The following is a 21,881-nucleotide window of genomic DNA, read 5'->3' on the forward strand; positions in this document are numbered from 1 at the left end:
ACTGTGATATAGGTCCCAGATGCGACTCAGATCCTGCATTGCTGTGGCTCTGGTGTAGGCCAGTGGCTACAACTCTGATTAGACCCCTAGCCTGGGAAACTCCATATGCTGCGGGAAGCAGCCCTAGAAAAGGAAGGAAGGAAGGAAGGAAGGAAGGAAGGAAGGAAGGAAGGAAGGAAGAAAGAAAGAAAGAAAGAAAGAAAGAAAGAAAGAAAATAAGAAAATAAAATAAAGACCTTATCTCCAACTATAGTTGCATCCTGAGGTACTGGGTGTTATGCCTTCCACATGAATGGGGGGGGCATAATTCAGCCCCTAAAAGACAGAAATCAAAGGGGTCTTTGCTCTTATCTCAGTGCAGAATACAGTACAGACAGGTGTTCTATGCATATTGTCTTCATGGAGTTTCTGAGGAATAAGGGTTAACTCCCTTGAGGTGTGTCAGGGAGGGGTAAATTCTCCCCTATACCCCATTTGAGTTGTTGTGATTGGACTATACAATAAAACTGACACAAGGCAGATTAACAGGAGAAAAAGAAACAAATTGTAATTCATGCACATGAATGTTTCTAAGAAATGGGACCTAAGAAATGGTTAAAGCAGGCAGCTTTTAAATTTTTTAGACAAAGAAACAATAAATTCTGAGGAACTGACAGGACAAATAAATTTAGGTTTTGGGTGCTCAATTAGTGAACAATCTAAACAGAAATTGTGCTTTGGGTAGTAAATTAAAGTTAGAAGTTCTTTGTTTGTTTTTTATTTTTAGATGCTTCTCTGCCTGAAATCTCTGTGTCTGGCTATAAGGGTGTACTTTTACCTCCAGATGCAGAAAGTGTACCTTTCACGAGACACTTATGTTCTGCTTTCAGGGAGACAGAAAGGAGGGCCAGAGTATCTATCCTATGTTGGCCATTTCTTAGGTAACCTTTATTCAAAATAATCAATATGTCATTGTGGCATATTTGGAGGTAGCCTTCCTTGAGCTCCAACAGGTGAGATGCAAGGGAGCCACTATGGTGATACTTTCTGCATTGAACTGGTAGAGCCAGATCTCAATGCATTAAAAGAGCATTTTATTAGGTTATCTTGAGTGCAATTTGACAAATTCTAAGAGAGGGATAGATTTTGGTGGGGAAGAAACAAATAAAAATAGACGTGGTTTAGAGAGAAGGGCAGCTGGAAAGGACTCAAAGAGATGTTGCATGAAAAAATTCCAGGACATTGAGATGCAAAAGGTAGGGGAAAAAAATCCACACCAAAATTAAATACTAAATGCTCTAATGTGGAAAAGATACTTAATTTTACCTGCTAAAGCAAAATTCTGGCTAATTTGGTATTCATGTTTCCAAGAACATTACATTATCTCTGACTTGGACTGGATTTAACAAAACAGAACTAAACAGGAGGGTGATATTGTCTAAGTAAAAATAATAACTGCCATTCATGAAACACCCAGTATTTGCCAGCCTCTTTGATTGATGCTTTATATACAGTACATACATTCCCACAGTCTTACAAGATAGGTTTTACCAGGGATGGGATTAAGATGGCAGAACAGAAGGACTGGAGCTCAACTGCTCTCCTAAAAACAACAAAATTTACAACTAAAGTCTGAGCATTCTTCACCCAAATGCACAGAAACCTTAAAAAAGATACCCTACTCCAGAAGAAAGATGAGGAGGCCACATCAAGAGGTAGGAGAGGCGATTTTGCGACATAAGCAAACCCATACCTCCTGGGTGGGAAGCTCCACAGACTGAAAACTAACTGGTTCACAGAGACTCAACTACAGGAGTGAGAGTTCTGAAACCCATATCAAACTCCCACGTGTGGGGATCTGGCATTGAAGGCCAGTGGGGTTTGTGTGGAGGAGCTCTATGGGACTACGGGAAAAGAAGACCCCATTCTTTTTTTTTTTTTTTTTTTGGTCTTTTTTTTGCTATATCTTGGGCCACTCCCACGGCATATGGAGGTTCCCAGGTTAGGGGTCGAATCGGAGCTGTGGCCACTGGCCTACGCCAGAGCCACAGCAACGCGGGATCCGAGCTGCGTCTGCAAATTACACCACAGCTCACAGCAACGCCGGATCATTAACCCACTGAGCAAGTGCAGGGATCGAACCTGCAACCTCATGGTTCCTAGTCGATTCATTAACCACTGCGCCACGACGGGAACTCCCATAAAAAGACCCCATTCTTAAAAGGTGCACACAGACATTCTTGTGCACTGGGTCCCAGGGCAAAGAAAAGTCTCCATAGAAATTGGGGTCAAACCTGAACTGCAGTTCTTGGAGGACTTCTTGGGAAAACAGGGGTCAATGTGGCTTTTTGTGAGGGAAGGACATTGAAGGCAAAGCTCTCAGGAATATTCAGCAGCTGCCTTTCTCTGGAGGGGGCCATTTTGGGAAAATCTGGCCCCATCCATGAGTCAGTGCTGAGAAGCCCCAGGGCAAACAACAGTTCAGGTGGCATCACAGCCCCACCCCTCAGCAAACAGGCTACCTAAAGAACCCTCAGGCACATAGCTGCCTCTAATCCCATCCAGAGACTAAGTCCCACCCACCAGAGGGATTAGAATCAGCTCCACCCACCAGTGGGCAGGCATCAGCCCCTCCCATCAGGAAGCCTACAGCAAGCCCCCACACCCACTTCAGCCACAAGGGGGGCAGACACCAGAAGTGAGAGAGGCTACAACTCTATTACCTGTAAAAAGGTCACCACACCAAAAACCTATAAAAATGAAAAGACAGAGAACTATAACTCAGATGAGGGAGAAAGGAAAAACCCCAAAAAGTCAGCTAAGAAATGAGGGGATTCTCAGCCTCCAGGAAAAAGACTTTAGATTGTTGATGCTGAAGATGATGCAAGACATTGGAAATAAACTGGAGGCAAAGATGGATAACTTACAGGAAACACTGAGCAAAGAGATACAAGCTATAAAACTGAAACAAGAAGAGATGCAAAATACAATAACTGAAATAAAAAATTCACTAGAAGCAGCTAATAGCAGAATACAGGAGGCAGAAGAATGTATAAGCGAGGTGGAAGACAGATGAGTGGAAATTACGGATGCAGAACAGAAAAGAGAAAAAAGATTGAAAACAAATGAAGAGAGTCTCAGAGAACTCTGGGACAATGTTAACTGCATCAACATCCATGTTATAGGGGTGCCAGAAGGAGAAGAGAGAGAGAGAGAAGGGGACAGAAAAAAATATTCCAAGAGATAATAGCCAAAAACTTCCCTAACATGGGAAAGGAACCACTCACTCAAGTCCAGGAAGCACAACGAGTACCATATAAAATAAACCCAAGGAGGAATACACCAAGACACATATTGATCAAACTGACCAAAATTAAAGACAAAGAGAAAATCTTGAAAGCAGCTAGGGAAAAGAAACAAGTAACATACAAGGGAACCCCAATAAGGTTATTGGCAGATTTTTCAGCAGAAACTCTGTAGGCCAGAAGGGAGTGGCATGATATACTTAACGTGATGAAAGGAAAAATCCTCCAACCAAGATGACTCTACCCAGCAAGGCTCTCATTCAGATTTGAAGGAGAAATCAAAAGCATTACAGATAAGCAAAAGCTGAGAGAATTCAGCAACACTAAACCAGCCCTACAACAAGTACTAAAGGAATTTCTCTAGGCAGAAAAAAAAGACAGCAACAGGCAACAACAATTCCACAAATGACAAGGCTCACCAGTAAAAGTATATATACAGTAAAGATACGAAATCATCCATGCACAGTTATACCACCAAAGTCAGAAATCATGAGAAGAGGTGGGTACAAATGCAGGACACTGGAGATGAACTTGCAATTAAGAGAACAACAACTTAAAACAATCTCATATACATATAGACTCTTATATCAAAACTTCAGAATAACTGCAAACCCAAAATCTACAATTGGTACACAAACAATTAGGAAAAATCAACTCAAATACCACACTAAAGATCGTCATCAAACCAGAAGAGGAGAGAACAAGAGAAGAAGGAAAGAAAAAAGAGTAACAAAAACCAATCCAAAGCAATTAATAAAACGGCAATAAGAACATACAGATCAATAATTACCTTAAATGTTAGTGGACTAAACGCCCCAACCAAAGGACACAGACTAGCTGAATGGATACAAAAACAAAGCCCACATATATGTTTTCTTCAAGAGACCCACTTCACTTCTAGGGACACATACAAATTGAAAGTGAGAGGATGGAAGAATATCTTTCATGCAAATGGGGATCAAAAGAAAGCTGGAGTAGCAATACTCATATCAGACAAAATAGACTTTAAAATAAAGAATATTTTCAGGGACAAGGAAGGTCACTACATAATAATCAAAGGATCAGTCCAAGAAGAAGATGTAACAATTTCAAATATCTACGCACCACCCAACATAGGTTCACCACAATATATGAGGCAGCTGCTAACAACCTTAAGAGAACACTTGATCTTAGCCAAAAGGCCGAGAAGCGATACAACCTTAAGAGACAAATCAACAATAACACAATCATAGTGGAGGACATTAACACCCCACTTACAGCAATGGACAGGTCATCCAGACACAAAATCAATAAGGAAACACAGGCCCTGAATGAAGCATTAGACCAGATGGACTTAACAGATATTTATAGGACATTCCATCCAAAAGCAACAGAATACACATTCTTCTCAAGTGCACATGGAACATTCTCTAAGACTGATCACATCCTGGGCTACAAATCCAACCCCTGGTAACTTTAAGAAAATTGAAATCATATCAAGCATCTTTTCCGACCACAATGCTATAAGACTGGAATATCAACAATGAGAAAAAAACTGCAAAAAAAAACAAACATGTGGAGACTAAACAACATGCTACTAAACAACCAATGGCTCACTGAAGAAATCAAAGGAGAAATTAAAAAATACCTAGATGCAAATGACAACAAAGATACGACACTCCAAAACCTATGGGAAGCAGCAAAAGCCGTTCTAAGAGGAAAGTTCATAGCAATACATGCCCACTTCAGGAAACAAGAAAAAGCTCAAATAAGCAAGCTAACCTTACATCTAAAGCAGCTCAAGACAGGAGAACAGAAAAGACCTAAAGTTAGTAGAAGGAAAGAAATCATAAAGATCAGAGCAGAAATCAATGAAATAGAAACAAAGAAAACCATAGAAAAGATCAATGAAACGAAAAGCTGGTTCTTTGAAAAGTTCAACAAAATTGATAAAGCCTTAGCCAGACTTCTCAGGAAAAAAAGAGAGAGGACTCAAATCAATAAAATTAGAAATAAAAAAGAAGTAACAATGGACACCACAGAAATACAAAGGATCATAAGAGACTACTATATGCAACTATATGCCAATAAAATGGAAAACCTAGAAGAAATGGACAAATTCTTAGAAAGGTACAATCTTCCAAGATTAAACCAAGATGAAAGAGAAAAGATGAACACACCAATCACAAGAACTGAAATTGAAACTGTGATTTAAAAACAAAAGTCCAGGACCAGATGGCTTCACAGGCAAATTCTATCAAACATTTAGAGAAGAGCTAACACCTATCCTTCTGAAACTATTTCAAAAAATTGCAGAGGAAGGGATACTCCCAAACTCATTCTATGAGGCCACCATCACCCTGACACCAAAACCAGACAAAGATTCCACAAAAAAAGAAAATTACAGGCCAATTTCACTAAAGAACATCAATGCAAAAATCCTCAACAAAATACTAGCAAACCAAATCCAACAATACATTAAAAGGATTGTATATCATGATCAAGTGTGATTTATCCCAGGGATGCAAGTGTTTTTAAATATCTGCAAATCCATCAGTGTGATACACCACATTAACAAACTGAAGAATAAAAACCATAGGATCCTCTCAATAGACGTGGAAAAAAGCCTTTGGCAAAATCCAATACCAATTTTTGATAAAAACACTTCAGGGAGTGGGCATAGAGGGAACCTACCTCAACATAATAAAGACCATATATGACAAACCCACAGCTAACATTCTTCTCAATGGTGAAAACCTGAAAGAATTCCCACTGAGATCAGGAAGAAGACATGGATGTCTGCTCTTGCCACTACTATTCAACATAATTTGAACATCCTTGCCACAGCAATTAGAGAAGTAAAAGAAGTAAAAGAAATAAAAGGAATCCAAATTGGAAAGGAAGAAGTAAAACTATGACTATTTGCAGATGACATGATACTACACCTAGAGAATCCTAAAGACTCTACCAGAAAACTGTTAGAGCTCATCCATGAATTTGGCAAAGTCACAGGATACAAAATTAATACACAGAAATCAAGGGCATTTCTATATGCTAACAATGAAAGATGAGAAAGAGAAATTAGGGAAGCAATCCCATTTATCATAACATCCAAAAGAGGAAAATACCTAGGAGTAAACCTACCTAAGGAGACAAAAGACCTATACTCTGAAAACTATAAGACACTTATGAAAGAAATCAAAGATGACACAAATAGATGGAAAGACATACCATACTCGTGGATTGGAAGAGTCAATACTATCAAAATGACTATACTACCCAAGGCCATCTACAGATTCAATGCAATTCCTATCAAATTACCAAGGACAGTTTTCACAGAACTAGAACAAAATATTTTAAAGTTTGTTTGGAAGCACAAAAGACCCAGAAGAGCCAAAGACATCCTGGAAAAGAAAAATGGAGCTGGAGGAATCAGGCACCTGGAGTTCAGACTATACTACAAAGCAACAATCATCAAAACCATATGGTACTGGCACAAGGACAGACACATAGATCAGTGGAACAGGAGAGAAAGCCCAGAATTAAACCCATGTACCTATAGCCAACTAATCTATGACAAAGGAGGCAAGAATATACAATGGAGAAAAGACAGCCTGTTCAATAAGTGATGCTGGGAAAACTGGACAGCCACATGGAAAAGAAGGAAATGAGAACACTCCCTAATACCATACACAAAAATCAACTCCAAATGGATTAAAGACCTAGATATAAGACCAGATCCATAAAACTCTTAGAGGAAAACATAGGCCAAACATTCTCCAACATAAAGGACAACAGCATCTTCTCAGATCCCCCTCTTAGAGTATTGACAGTGAAAACAAAAATAAACAAGTGGGACCTAATTAAACTGAAAAGTTTCTGCATAGCAAAGTAAAATCTCAACAAAACGAAAAGACAACCCACAGAATGGGAGAAAAATCTTTGTAAGTGAATCCACTGACAAGGGATTCATCTCCAACATTTATAAACACCTCCTACTGCTCAATACCATAAAAAAACAAACAACCCATCAAAAAATGGGCAGAAGATCTAAACAGACAGTTCTCTAAAGAAGACATACAGATGCCCAAGAAACACATGAAAAGATGTTCAACATCACTCATTATTAGAGAAATGCCAATCAAAACCACTGGGTGGTACCACCTTACACCAGCCAGAATGGCCATCATCAAAAAGTCTACAAACAGTAAGTGCTAGAGAGGGTGTGGAGAAAAAGGAACCCTATTACACTCTTGGTAGGAATGTCAATTGGTGCAACCACTGTGGAAAACAGTATAGAGATTCCTCAGAAACTAAAAATAAAACTACCATTTGATCCAGCAATCCCACTCCTGGGCATCTATCCAGAGAAACCACGACTCACAAAGACACATGTACTCTAATGTTCTTTGCAGCACTATTTTCAATAGCCAAGACTTGGAACCAACCTAAATGTCCATCGACAGAGGAGTGGATCTAGAAGAAGTGGTACATATACACAATGGAATATTACTCAGCCATTAAAAAGAACGAAATACCAGCCTTTTTAGCAACATGGATGGACCTAGAAATTATCATGCTAAGTGAAGTCAGCCATACAATGAGACACCAACATCAAATAATTTCATTGACATGTGGAATCTGAAAAAAGGACAGACTGAACTTCTTTGCAGAGCAGATGCTGACTCACAGACAGTGAAAAACTTATGGTCTCCAGATGAGTCAGGTTGGGGGTGTGGGGATGTTCTTGGGCTGTGGGATGGAAATCCTGTGAAATTGGATTTTTATGATCATTACACAACTACAGATGTGATAAATTCATTTGAGTAATAAAAAAAAAGATAGGTTTTACCGAACCCAATTAACAGACGAAGAACTTAAAATATTCTTATATTCACAAGGTAGTAAGTGATAGAACTATACTTGACTCTTGGTCTGAATTTGTCTAGGGTACACACTGTTTCACCACTCCCACCCTGATGCTTACTTGTGTAACTATATTCACCTTTCTTCTCACTACTCCAAAATATACCTGAGGTGATTGAAAAAATAATTTTGTGCTCAACATACTGGATTGAAATACATAGCCAGGGCAATAAGAAAATCAAAATAATTGAGAGGTATGAATAATGAAAGGAAGGATATAATAACTGGTAGTACTGTGATCATCTATATACCTAGTGTCAGTTAACTCCAAAAGATGGGGTCTTACAAAATTATCAGGCTCAGGCCCTTTCCTGTAGGATATAAATCTTGGAGAACATAAGTTGCATTAGAAGCCAAGTCTGGGTGGTAAAGAGAAGGAATAAATCAGCGTGTTTTTTCTCTCTGAAAGCTTACCTGCTATCTGAGTCTTCTACCGTGCTCTTCAGCGTCCCCATTTCACATCATTCCTGGGACACAGACCCATTCTCCTTAAGATTTACAGCAGAGAGTGTACTCAAGAGTTTGCGGGGCTGTGGCATTTCCCAGGAAACCTTTCGTTAAAGAGACAGGAGCCTAGATGAGGTCCTGGGTGAATGACAACTTAGAGCACCCATCCAATCGTATAGGAAGGTATCCAGAGACTTCCCCTCGTCTGCCCTTAGACCTACATGGTCAGGCAGCCTTCTGCTAGGAAAGTCTCAAGGAGATGAGGACACTGTTGTAAGGACAGTGGCAGAAGGACGTGCCCAAGGTCCTGAAAGGAGTTTAATGGAGAACTCTGTCTGAAATTGAGGATGCTGCCACCCCAGAACAGAGGGGGCGCCAGAGATCGAGGCCTTATCGGTGGTGAGGCGAGAGGGAGCACTCACTTCCTCCTAAGCGGCCGGTGGAACGCCAGAGACGGCCTCGGGTGAGCAGTATCGAGTGAGGAGTTCCAGACTCTAGAAAGAATCGATTATCAAGGTGAGAATCAGAATGGATTATCAGAATTGATTATCAAAGGTGAATGAATAGTGGGAGACACCCCCCCACACACACCCCGCATCCCCCCGTCCCCGCATGCCTCTGTCTCCCCCCAAGGCCCCTCCTGGTCCTCGGTTCCGGGAGGCCTTGGGCAGGGTAGTCAGGCTGAGGGAGACTTTTCCCCCTGAGGTTCTCAGGGAGGTAAAGGCCTTGATTTAAGTTTAAGGGTGGTCTCAGTTCAGCAGAGGGTGATAAAACCCTGACAAGAGTCAGGGTGAGGAAACAGGTGGAAAGTTCCAACAAGGCCCTGCTGGCCGCTTTTAGAGGACCCGAGCGTGGCAGTGAATGTGAGCTGTCCTTTCCTATTTGATATATCAGGAAGCTGAGGGCTTGCCCTGAGAAAATCAAGGATGCGACTCTGAGTGAGGTTTAAAGGAACCTCAACCCCACGACAGTGAGGTGGCACAGAACCTGCGGTTTGTGTAAAGTCTGGGACGCCCTGGGGCAGGCCTATCAGGCTTATTTCTGCAAGGATGGTCTCAGGGACATAAGGGCCTTGGTTTGAGGGGTGGGGCCTCATGTTAACAAAGAAAAGCATCCCAGGCATGGTCGGCCATCAGAATAAGGACCCCGGGTGAGGACTGAGGGAATTTCCGCCCTGCTGGCAACCTGGGGTGTCTGTGCACTGTTGAAGTGATGATTGACACTCATTTTCTCCTACAGTATCACGGGGAGGGGTTAGGAGGATGGAATGGGAGGGAGAAAGAGGATGAGGGGGAGGCAGGGGAAAGGGGGATGGAGAGAAGGGGGAGGAGGCAGAGGATGGGCGGCAGGCAGGGAGATGGGGGGGAGTGTGAGATTTTTGTTTTTAATAGATAGTTTATACTCCAAAGTAGGAAGATTTCCGAATATTTCCAGGAGTTAAGTTGTCGGGGCAGGGGATGACAACTAACAACTAGGGCACAAGAGAATCCATCCTCTATTCTCAGCCTTAGAGACCAAAGGCAGGTGGGGTAAAAGGCACTCTTGGGGTGAAAGGGCATCTCAGGAGACTGATGCCAGGAAGAGAGAAGTTCCAGATTAATGCCAGGGGTCACCCTCACTTATTTACATCAAATCTAAGAGAGAAGAGAACTTCAGTATGAGGGTGCAGCCACCAGTCAACAGAGGGGAGGTGTACCAGGTACTACCTGGAGACCAGGTGAGTATCCTGAATGAGACCTGAGGACCTACGCAACACATGAAGGAGAGGGCTCCAGTTAGTTCTCAGTTGAGTGTCCCCTGACAGAGATAGGGGCTAAGGAACCCTTTCACTTCCTCCTCTGGGGTCTCAGGGAGGTGGTGGCTTTGGTTTGAAGTGTCAACTCCAAAGCATAGGAATGGAGGAGTGCTGGGACCTGCTAACAGTTGACATGATGACCCTGACTATAAACTGAGAAAACACCCATACCCCAGAACAAAGGCTCCCACTGGCAGCCCCTGCTATTACCCCAGCATTCCCCAGGTGGGGCTGGCAGGCTGAAGTCTAAGCTTCCCTCAAACTTCCTCCACAGGGTTCCCAGGGGACAGGTTAACCAGAATAGAAGGTGGGTTCTAGAGCAGTGCCCTCAAGGAAACCTGCAGAGGTAGCCCAGGTTAAAGCCAAGGTGAAATCTCCCTGCTGAAAGTGTTTATTCTCCTTCCTCCAGGTATCCACATCTCCTGACTTCCTGTCTATACTCCTTCCTACTACACCTGACCATGCCTCGGAGTCACAAGAGTAAGCTCCATGCTGGTGAGAAACGCCTCAAGGCCCGACGTGAGACCCAGAGTTGTGGGGGTGCTCAGGTCACAGCAGCAGCAGAGGAGGAGTCCGCTACCTCCTCCTCTCCTCAGTGTGGAGGCATTACCCAAAGCCTGCCTGCTACTGGGTCATGTAGCACCACCCAGGAGCCTCAAAGAGCACTAACCACCACCACTACTTCTGTAGGCATTTCTTACACTAGATCTGACGAAGCTTCCAATGGCCAAGATGAGGATGGGGTATGTGCATATGAGGTCCCACCCTTCACTGAGAGAAGTGACTTTTTAACCAGGAAGGCTGGGTTGTTGGAGCAGTTCCTTCTGTACAAGTATAAAATGAAGCAGCCCATTCTGAAGGAAGACATGCTGAAGATTATCCACCAAAACCACCATGACCGATTTGCTGAGATTCTCAAGAGAGCTTCTGAGCGCATTGAGATAATCTTTGCAGTAGATCTGAAGGAAGTCGACTCAACCAGGCAATGCTATGATCTTGTCAGCAAATTGAAGCTCCCCAACAATGGGAGAGTGCGTGGTGGCAGGGGGCTACCCAAGACTGGTCTCCTGATGAATCTCCTGGGTATGATCTTCATGAAGGGCAACTGTGCCACTGAGGAAGACATCTGGAAATTCCTGAGTATGATGCGCGTATATGCAGGAAGGAAGCACTTCATCTACGGGGAGCCGAGGAAGCTCATCACCAAAGATTTAGTGAGGCTGAAGTACCTGGAGTACCGCCAGGTGCCCGACAGTGATCCTCCACGCTATGAGTTCCTGTGGGGCCCTAAAGCGCATATTGAAACCAGCAAGATGAAAGTCTTGGAGTTTTTGGCGAAGGTCAATGAAACCGTCCCCAGTGCCTTCCCAATTTATTATGAAGAAGCTTTGCGAGATGAAGAAGAGAGAGCCTGAGCCATGGATGCAGCCAGCACTGACATTATTACCAAAGTTCAGTGCACCCACCAGGGCCCATGCCCACCAAGCTATACCTCCCCACCCCTACTGAAGTTTGATTTTATCCCCTAGACAAGAAAATATAGTATCACAATAGGGATAATATTCTTGAAAATGTGGAAGAATCCCACAGTAAAAGAGTTCGGATAATGGTTCAGAAAAAAAAAAAAATAGTAAAACATGTTCAATCTTAGTTTTCCTTATTCCTTTTAGTCTTCGACTTTGTAAAAGTAAATGATTTATACTTTGAGTTTCTTAATTCTTCAAGAAAGTAAGAGAAATTAAATGTTAATAAATAAGAACTTGTGGGGTTTGTTTATTTGTTTGTTTTGCCTTTTCTAGGGCCGCCCCGGCGGCATATGGAGGTTCCCAGGCTAGGGGTCTAATCAGAGCTGTAGACGCTGGCCTATGCCAAAGCCACAGCAATGCAGGATCCAAGCCGAATCTGCGACCTACACCACAGCTCACAGCAACGCCAGATCCTTAACCCACTGAGCCAGGCCAGGGATCGAACCCTCAACCTCATGGTACCTAGTCGGATTCATTAACCACTGCGCCATGACGGGAACTCCGGACCTTGTGTTTACTGGCTCTTCATTTCACCACATACTGAGGGTCTGCTCTTTGGAAGGTTTAGTGCTAGGACTGGGGATGCTAAGATAAAATCCATCCTCTACTCATAGAATTTTAGATCCTATGAGTTGTAAGCACACAAGATACTGAAATCTTCTCTATGACCTAAAGGTAAAGTAAAAAGAATTAGATGAGGAGGAAGGTGTTCCTTATGAGAGCATCTAAGTGTAAATTTCCTGAGCAAGGCAGTTTGGGACTTTAGGAAACTGCAAGTCCTCAGTGGAATGTAATTTTCATTTATATTGTGTGGTGGGCTAGTTAAGGTTCTGGAAGTGGTGAGTAAAGGCCAAAGTCTCCAATGGTATGTTTCAGAGCTGACAGAAAAAACTCCCTGTTAGTCTGCTCAGGCTGCTATACCAAAATACCACAGCCTGGATGACTTAAGAGACATTTATTTTTCAAAGTTACTGAAGCTGGGAAGTCCACAATCAGTGTAGCAGTGGATTCCGTTCCCTCTTCCTGGCTTGCAGGCAGCCACCTTCTCTCTTTGCTCACATGGCAGTTCCGGTCTCTCTTGCTTTTCTTCTGAGAACACTAATTGCATCATGAGTGCCCCATACTCGTGACCTCTTCTCAACTTAACTACCTCCCTAAGACTCCACCTTCAAATACCACCATGTGGATAGGGGGAGATAGGTTAGGGCTTCAACATGTGAATTTTGGGAGGACACAAACATTCGGTCCATAATGGAAAATTGCTGCTACTAGGCATTATTGATAAAGCATAAAAAAAATCTCTACCTGGGGCAGGAAAGGAAGGTGTCCTTTGTTTTTGTTCCAGTGCAGATGAACAGAGTGTGCAAACTAGGTGTTCTATGCACATCATCTCCAGGGAGTTTCTAAGAAATAGTGGTGACTCTCCCTTAGGTGAGGTGCCAAGAAACCACTGTGCTGGCACTCTTGCCACAAACTGGGAACCTCAGGGCCTGCTCCATTAAAAAGGCATTTTAATTAGGTTATCGAGTATAATTTGGCAAACTCTAAGTGAGGGATAGCTTTTGTACGAGTGTGTAATGTATGTAAACAGGTGGTTTGGATGGAAGGGATGGAGGGAACTTGTGCCTTGACACCAATATAGGAGCTTGAGCTGCATCCAGCTGGAGACAACGACTCCACACCTAAACTAAATGACAGGTACTCTAATGGGGAAAATGAGTTTTACACGCTAGGAATAATTTTTGGTTGATGCAGTATTCTTTGTCCAAGAATATTGAATGTCCTCTGAAATTTCCTGCATAAAAAAATATTCCAAGCGAGGTAATTGGTATCATCTGGGATCAAAATAATAAGTGGTATTCTTTCAATATTGGGTGATATGTTGTAATCCTCTTGCCCTGTGATTTATATATAGTGCATACATTCCAACATTTTTATATAATAGGGCTTACCAAACTCACTTGGCAGATGAAGAACTCACAGTTTTTTTCAGAAGACTAGTTATTAGCAGAGCTGGGGGTAGACCCCTGATCTGAATTTGTCTAGAGCCCACACTGCTGCATTCCACCTAGCTGGAGGCAGACCTGTTTCTCAATTCACTTTTCTTTGCACTATTCCAAAATGTATCTCGAGCAATAAAAAGGCACTTGCCACTGAAGTGCTAAAAGCAGGCCTAATAAAAGGAAGAGTAAATATGAGAATAAATTGATATTTGGGGATTTTCCCTGGGCTTCATTTTCCTAAGGATCTTACCAAGAGCAAACTCTGTCCAGGAGCTAGTATTTTGTCCAGCTACAGCTCTTTCCACCATTACAATGCCCTTTCCTTGGGACTTCCCCAGTGGATCCTCCCTCCAACTCTGGAACCTGATCTGTTGACCAGCTCTTCTCTGCAGCTTCCTTTGAGGGCTCCACCCTGCTCTCAGTGGAGCAGAGAGTCCATATTGCCTGCTCTCTCCATTGACTTAGAGCATCCCGACTCCGTGACGGTCACGTACTTCACTATGGATGTGTATCATCTTTATGTTCCTGTTTATGAGGCAATTTGGAGATCATTTGTCTGTCTCTGTATTTGTCTCTTTCTTTGTCTCTTCATTATTTTTCGTCCTCTTTTTTTTTTGCTGTTTCTTGCGCCGCTCCTGCGGCACATGGAGGTTCCCAGGCTAGGGGTCAAATCGGAGCTGTAGCCACCAGCCTACGCCAGAGCCACAGCAACGCAGGATCCGAGCCGCGTCTGCAACCTACACCACAGCTCACGGCAACGCCGGATCGTTAACCCACTGAGCAAGGGCAGGGACCGAACCCTCAACCTCATGGTTCCCAGTTGGATTTGTTAACCACTGCGCCACGACGGGAACTCCTCTTCATTATTTTTCAAATGTTACTCCTCTTAATTGTTTAAATAGCTTCTGAGTGTAAGTTTATGAATCACTTGTTTATACATTTATTGGGTATATCAAGTTTGTAGGGGGAAGTTTTTATATTTTGTGAATAAAATTAGGAAAACTTCACTCTTATTTTTGATCCAGAATAAGGTAACAAGGCAGAGGTGTTACTTTAGAAAAATTAAATAACTCAGTAGTAAAATTAGTGGGATCCAGAAATAGAGCAAAATAAAGTAAAAGAATGTCAATTCCTGCCTTATCTTCTTTAGTCTGTTGTTCAGTGAAAATTAATGACACCTACCTGAATTTGTTTAGCTTACTTAAGAATTTAGGAGAAAGTAAATATTAATAAATTAGATAATAAGGTCCCAAGCTCATTTATTCCCTTTACATTAATTGGGCATCTGCTCTTTGGAATATACTCTTATTATTGGGAATGCTAAAATCTTTGTTTCTAAGAGTAGTAATCTTTATAAGGTAAGATAAAATGGTAAACCAGGGGGACAATTAAAAAGAAAGAGTGAGGGCACTGAGGTCCAGATAAATGCAGCGACGTGGAAGTTAAGTTTAAATGCCCCAAGCTAAGTCTATTTGGGAAACTGCCAATTCTTCAGACTAAAGTTTGTTTAGCTATATCATGGGGAGTTAAGTGGGAGTGTCCCCACTTTTCCAGCTCTTCACATGGCATGTCTCAGAGCTGAAAGACTTAAGTTTGGAGCACCTGCTATATAGCACAAAGAACTCCACTTAATATCCTGTGATAATCTATGCGCTAAAAGAATCTGAAAGCGAGTGGATGTGTATACATATATAACTTCTGAGTGTAAGTTTATGAATCACTTGTTTATACAGAAATTATCATGACATTGTAAATCAACCATACTTCAGTAAAACTTTTTAAAAAACAAAACAAAAACAAAATTACTTTTGAATCCTGGGTAAACTAAAAAGAAACTCTCCATGGTGTTCTGGGTCCTTTTCCATTACATTCGAACACAGTTTGCAAAGTAATTATTGTTTTATCTACATCTCCTGTTCACACAAACAACTGACAATTTTATTTATTTATTTATTTATTTATTTATTTATTTATTTTTGTTTTTGGTCTTTTTAGGGCCACTCCCACGGTATATGGAAGTTCCCAGGCTAGGGGTCAAATTGGAGCTGTAGCTGCCAGCCACAGCCACAGCCACAGCCACAACTACGTGGGATCCAAGCCCTGTCTGTGACCTACACCAGAGCTCACCACAGTGCCAGATCCTTAACCCACTGAGTGAGGCCAGGGATCAAACCCACACCCTCGTGGATACTAGTCGAGTTTGTTACCACTGAGCCATAACTGGAACTCCTGCACAATTTTTGATAAGTTGTACTTTCAATTCATTTTGTTCAAAATATTTTTTTCAAATTTCTCTTGAGATTTCCTTTTATAGTCATGTATTGTTTGATCTCCAAGTTTTGGGGATTTTCCACGTATCTTTCTGTTATCGATTTCTAATTTAATTCCATTATCGTCTGATATAGAAAGTGTGAGATTTCTATTCTTTTAAATTTTTTAAGATAAATTTTATGGCCCTGAATGTGTTCTGTAATGATGAATGTGTATTCTGAAAGTGGGATGAAGTAGTCTATAGATGTCAGTTGTATCCTGTTGATTAATGATGTTGATGAGTTCAACTATGTCCTTACTGATTTTCTGCCTGCTGGATCTGTCCATTTCTGAAAGAGAGGTGTAGAAGTCACCAAATATAATAGTGGATTCATCTATTTCTCCTTACAGTTCTATTAATTTTTGCCTTACATGTTTCAATGCTTTGTTTTAGGCAAACACATATTAAGGATTGTTGTGCACACATTAAGGATTGTTACATCTTCTTAAAGACTTGACCCCTTTATCATTATGTAATGCCCTTCTTTATCACTAATAAATTTCCTTGCTCTGAGTTCTGCTCTAACTGAAATTAATATAGCCATATCTCACTTTATTTTAATTAATGTTAGAATGGTATATCCTCCTCCGCTCCTTTACTTTTCTTTTCTTTTTTTTTTTTTGTTTTTTTTTTTTGTTTTTTAGGGCCCACACCTGTGGCCTGTGGAAGTTCCCAGGCTAGGGGTCAAATTGGAGCTATAGCTGCTGGCCTACACCACAGCCTCAGCAACACCAGATCTGAGCCACATCTGTGACCTATACCACAACTCATGGCAACACTAGATCCTTGACCCACTGAGGGAGGCCAGGGATCGAACCCACATCCTCATGGATCTTAGTCGGGTTCAATAATCACTGAGCCCCTACGGGAACTCCCTCCACTCCTGTACTTTTAACTTATATGTGTCTTTATATTTAAAGGGGATTTCTTTCTCTAAACAATATAGTTGGGGGTTGTCTTTAGATCCATGCTGGCAACCTCTACCTTTTAATTGTTGTTTTTAGACTGTTAATATTCAAAGTAATTACTGTTGTGATTGAATTAATATCTACTATATTCGTTACTGTCTTTTTTTTTTTTTTTTTGGCTTTTTGCTATTTCTTTGGGCCGCTCCCGCGGCATATGGAGGTTCCCAGGCTAGGGGTCTAATCAGAGCCACAGCTGCCAGCCTACGCCAAAGCCACAGCAACGCCAGATCCGAGCCACATCTGCAACCTACATCATAGCTTACGGCAACGCTGGATCCTTAACCCACTGAGTGAAGCCAGGGATCGAACCCGTAACCTCATTGTTCCTAGTCGGATTCATTTCTGCTGCGCCACGACGGGAACACCTGTTACTCTGTTACTGTTTTCTATTTGCTGCCCTCTTTTTTCTTTCTTTTTTTTGTCTTCTTAGGGCTGCATCTGTGGTATATGGAGGTTCCCAGGCTAGGGGTCGAATTGGAGCTGTAGCCCCTGGCCCTTGCCACAGCAATGTGGGATCCAAGCCAGAGGCACCTGCGACCTACACCACAGCTCAAGACAACGCTGGATCCTTAACCTGCTGAGCGAGGCTAGGGATCGATTCGTTTGCACGGAGCCATGACAGGAACTCCCCTTCTTTTTCTTATTTTTATCTTATACTCTTTTCCCACCTTTTGTGATTTTTATGTTGATTAGCTTGATTGGGGGAATCATTTCATGATGTATATGTATACCAAAATATTGCATTTCACATCTTAAATACATATAATGTATATTTGTCATTCATACCTCAGTAAAACTGGAAAAAATTAGTCAAGTATTTTATGTGATTCCATTTTCTATCCTTTCTTATTGTTATCAATTCTTTTAAAACATTACGTCAATGATTGCTCCAGTGTTTGCAATATACATTTACAACTAATTCAAATTCATTTTGCAATAACACCACATCACTTTAGAGTCCAAGTAGCTTACAATCAGAGTATTTCTAAATTCTCCCTCCTGTCCACTGTATCATTTCTTTCACTCATTTCACTTATACATAGGCCATAATCAAACACATTATTATAGTTATTGTTTTTAATAAACTGATATCCATTAGATCAATTATGAATTGAAAAAGTATGTTTTCTTTCACTTGCCCTTATTCTTTCTCTAATGTTCTTCTCTTTATATGGATTCTTTATCATTTTGAAGAACTGCTTTTATTCTTGCAAGGTCAATCTATTGGCAACAAATCCCCAATTTTTGTTTGTCTGAGAAAGTCTTTATTTGTCCTTCACTTTTGAAGGATAATTTTTCAGGATAGAGAATTCCTGTATTTGTTCCTCTCAACACTTTAAATATTTCACACAACACTTTTCTTGTTTATATGGTTTCTGAGAAATAGATGTAATTCTTATCTTTGCTCTTCTACAGACAGGCTGCTTTTCCTCTGGTTTCTTTCAAAATTTATCTTTGATTTTCTGCAGTTTGAGTATTATATGCTATGATGTGTGGGTTTTTTCAACACCATCAAGCAATTCTCCAGTTCTCAGCAGACCCTGACAGGATGTCCTACAAATTTAACTCAATTCTGATGCTATCTACTTCGAGAATGCATCACATCCCCCAGGTTAAAGGCTCAGTCCCACAAGACTGCATCTACTTCAATGCTGATCAGAAGTTCAGGTTGCTATCTGTACTTCTAACCTACCAGCTACAAAGTTCACAAGTGATTCTCAGTCTAACACCCTCTTCAACTGGACAGGATGTCACATCAGAATGGAACTGTTTATTTCCCTTGTCCCACACAGAATGATGGAGAAGGCTAGAGTTGGGCTCCGATAAAACCTTAATAGATTATGCTCTGACAATACAGTTTCTCCTGAGGACAGGCCTTGTTAAGAAAAATAGAATGCTCTAGCATATGTCAAATGATTACTTTTCCCTCCCCCACTGCTGGAAGCCCAAAGGGATTATTATTTTTTTTCCTAATCTTCACTGTGAGAATCTGGTAGAGCTCCAGGAGGTAAAATTCACAAAAATATAGAGAACTTTAAAACTCTCAGGCTTTTCCATAATGGACCTCAAGACATTTCTCAATTACAGCTCAGGTTTTCCTACCTTGGTACTGGTTCTTATGGGGGTTTCTGCTCTGGTAAGCTCTGAATCTCTGTATTTACCTATCTGTCTCTCCAGTTGGAGGTAAGCAGTGGGTGCTGTTGTCTCACTCCTCTGAAAGATCTAATAAGATGTACTGATTTTTCAGCTTTTTATTTCTTTCTAGGATAGAATGATGACTTCAAGCATCTTACGTGCCAGACAAGAAACTGGAACTTTAGTATTTCCTCAATTATTCTTTCTACCCCTTTCTCTCCTCTCAGACTATTATATATATGCTTTCATAATTGATGCTGTTCCACAGGTCTCTTAGGCACTGTTCATTTTCCTTAATTATTTTTTTCTTTCTCTTCCTCGGACTATATAATCTCAATTGACCTAACTTCAGGTTTAATGAGTCTTTCTTCTGCCCCCTCAGATCTCCTAGTATAGTTTTTTTGTTTCTGTTATTGTATTTTCAACTGCAGAATTTCTATTTGGTTCATTTTAATAACTTCTAAATTTGGGTTGATATTCTCCATTTGGGGAGATATAATTCTCACAGCTTCGTTAGTTCTTTGCACATGATTTTCCTTACATCTTTGATAATATTTAAATAGTTGATTTAAGGTCTATGTCCAGTAAGTCCAATGTGTGGGCTTCCTACTATACAGTTTCTATTAATTTCTTTCCATACTTTTTTCATTTCATACCTCATGATTTTTTTTTGAAAACCAGATATTGTGAATATTATGATGTGTCAATTTTGAAATCAGATTATCCCTCCATTCATGGTTTATTTATGTTACTTGTTATGGTTTCTGAGTATTTGCTTCATTAACTTTTGGAAATTTTTTCTTTTTTCTTCTGGACTTGTGGCTACACCACACCCACAGCAGTGCAGGATCTGAGCCATATCTGCAAACTGTACCACAGCTAACAGCAATGCTGGAACCCTGACCTACTAAGTGAGGCCAAGGATCAAACCCACATCCTCACAGATGCTAGTCTGACTCATTTCCACTGTACCACTATGGGAACTCCCCAGAACTAACTTTATAAGATATGTATTCTTTGTCATGAGTGACCAATGACATCTCCGTCCAATTAGTTTATTGGTCAGCTAGTGATTTGACAGAGATTTATTTTCCTTAATGCTTGGAATAAAAAATATAAATCACTTCCATTCTTGTCAATTGGCTCTATGTGTTTACATTGAAGCATGCATTTTACAATCATTTGGGCAATTTTCAACTTTCCTATGCTCCTCCTGCTTGCACAGAACCTAAATGTGAGCCTCAGGTGAGAAATTAGGGCCTGTCAGGTATATTTTTTCAGCATTAACTCATCTTGAGAATTCATATAATTTTCTAGATTCCCAGGAACATGTGGTAGCTTTTCAAAACCCCTTTTCCCCAAAGCATCTCACTTCTCAACCTTTTTTCCAAAGCTTTTTGGTTTGTCTATTATTTGTTCCAACTATTATCCCTTGCCTTAGGCATTTATCTTGAAATATTTTTGACAAGCACTCCCCAGGAAACAGCTCCTCCCTGGGAGAGTTTAGAATCTGGAGAAATAAAAGGAGTCCTCTGAACCCATCCTTCAGGGAGCCACTAGATAGGCTGAAACAACCACATTTTCCTAAGAACACATCCTTTCTGCCCTTTCTAGCATGAGGAACCCATATCTGGATAGCCAGCTCCTCTCTTTAAGGGTAATACTCACTGGGTGAGCTAGGTAAGAGGTAAGTTAAAATTTCACGAAGTTGTCTTATCAAGATTCAGCTCTCCTCTTACTTTTTTCCTGGTCAATGGTTTTATCTTTTTTTTTCAATTGAAGTATGATTGATTTACAATGTTGTAGTAGTTTCTGGTATACAGCAAAGTGATTCAGTTACACATAAATATACATATTCTTTTTCATATTCTTTTCCATTATGGTTTATTATAGGATATTGAATATAGTTCCCTATGCTATACAGTAGGACCTTGTTTTTTGTCATATATATATATATAGTGGTTTGTATTTGCTAATCCCAAACTCCTAATTTATTGTCCCCCACCCCCTTTCTCCTTCAGTAACCATAATTTTGTCTTCTATGTCTATGAGTCTGTTTCTGTTTTGTAAATAAGTTTGTGTCATATTTTAGATTCCAGATATAAGTGATATCATATGGAATTTGTCTTCTCTTCCGACTTACTTCACTTGGTATGATAATCTCTAGGTCTATCCATGTTGCTACAAATGGCATTATTTCATTCCTTTTTATAGTTGAGTAATATTCCATTTAGTATATACACCGCATCTTTATCCATTCATCTGTCAATGGACATTTAGGTTGTTTGGCTAATTGTAAATACCACTGCTATAAATATTGGTGGGCATATATATTTTCCAATTAGCATTTTCTCTAGATATATGCCCAGGAATGGGATTGCAGGATCATATGATAACTATATTTTTTGTTTTTAAAAGAATCTCCATACTGTTCTGCATAGTGGCTACACCAACTTATAATAAATGAGGAGACGACCTAATCAGAAAAGGAAGCTGACTTGGATTG

General features: G+C 40.8%; 2 protein-coding genes across 25 annotated transcripts in view; one reads left to right on the plus strand and one right to left on the minus strand.

The window, feature by feature from the left end:
* The window catches only part of LOC110257722 (uncharacterized), a 476,707-nt gene that overhangs the window by 433,764 nt on the left and 21,062 nt on the right, over positions 1 to 21,881 (minus strand). For 3 of the 24 annotated variants that reach the window (XR_014835842.1, XR_014835849.1, XR_014835844.1), the window contains exon 5: positions 9,059 to 9,130. The exons of 19 other annotated variants lie outside the window; for them this stretch is intronic. The gene's annotated coding sequence lies outside the window, so the exon portion shown is untranslated. Of the gene's footprint in view, positions 1 to 8,603; positions 9,131 to 21,881 lie in introns of all 24 variants that reach the window. 2 more of the 24 variants (XM_085008771.1, XM_085008773.1) reach the window with 2 other exon arrangements.
* On the plus strand, positions 9,067 to 12,184 carry LOC100513636 (melanoma-associated antigen B3-like). Its single transcript, XM_021080127.2, has 2 exons — positions 9,067 to 9,152; positions 10,841 to 12,184. The coding sequence occupies exon 2, from the start codon at positions 10,893 to 10,895 to the stop codon at positions 11,844 to 11,846; it is 954 nt and encodes a 317-aa protein (XP_020935786.1). The 5' UTR covers positions 9,067 to 9,152; positions 10,841 to 10,892; the 3' UTR covers positions 11,847 to 12,184.

This window comes from Sus scrofa, chromosome X (genome assembly GCF_054392235.1).
Source record: "Sus scrofa isolate SSC_HxYL_T2T_F1_AM1 chromosome X, Sscrofa_HxYL_maternal_Yorkshire_Landrace_v2.0, whole genome shotgun sequence".
Taxonomy (NCBI): Eukaryota; Metazoa; Chordata; class Mammalia; order Artiodactyla; family Suidae; genus Sus; species Sus scrofa.

Bases quoted from the DNA above. Each gene is read 5' to 3' on its own strand.
- LOC100513636 (XM_021080127.2), top strand. From the start codon at position 10,893: ATGCCTCGGAGTCACAAGAGTAAGCTCCATGCTGGTGAGAAACGCCTC.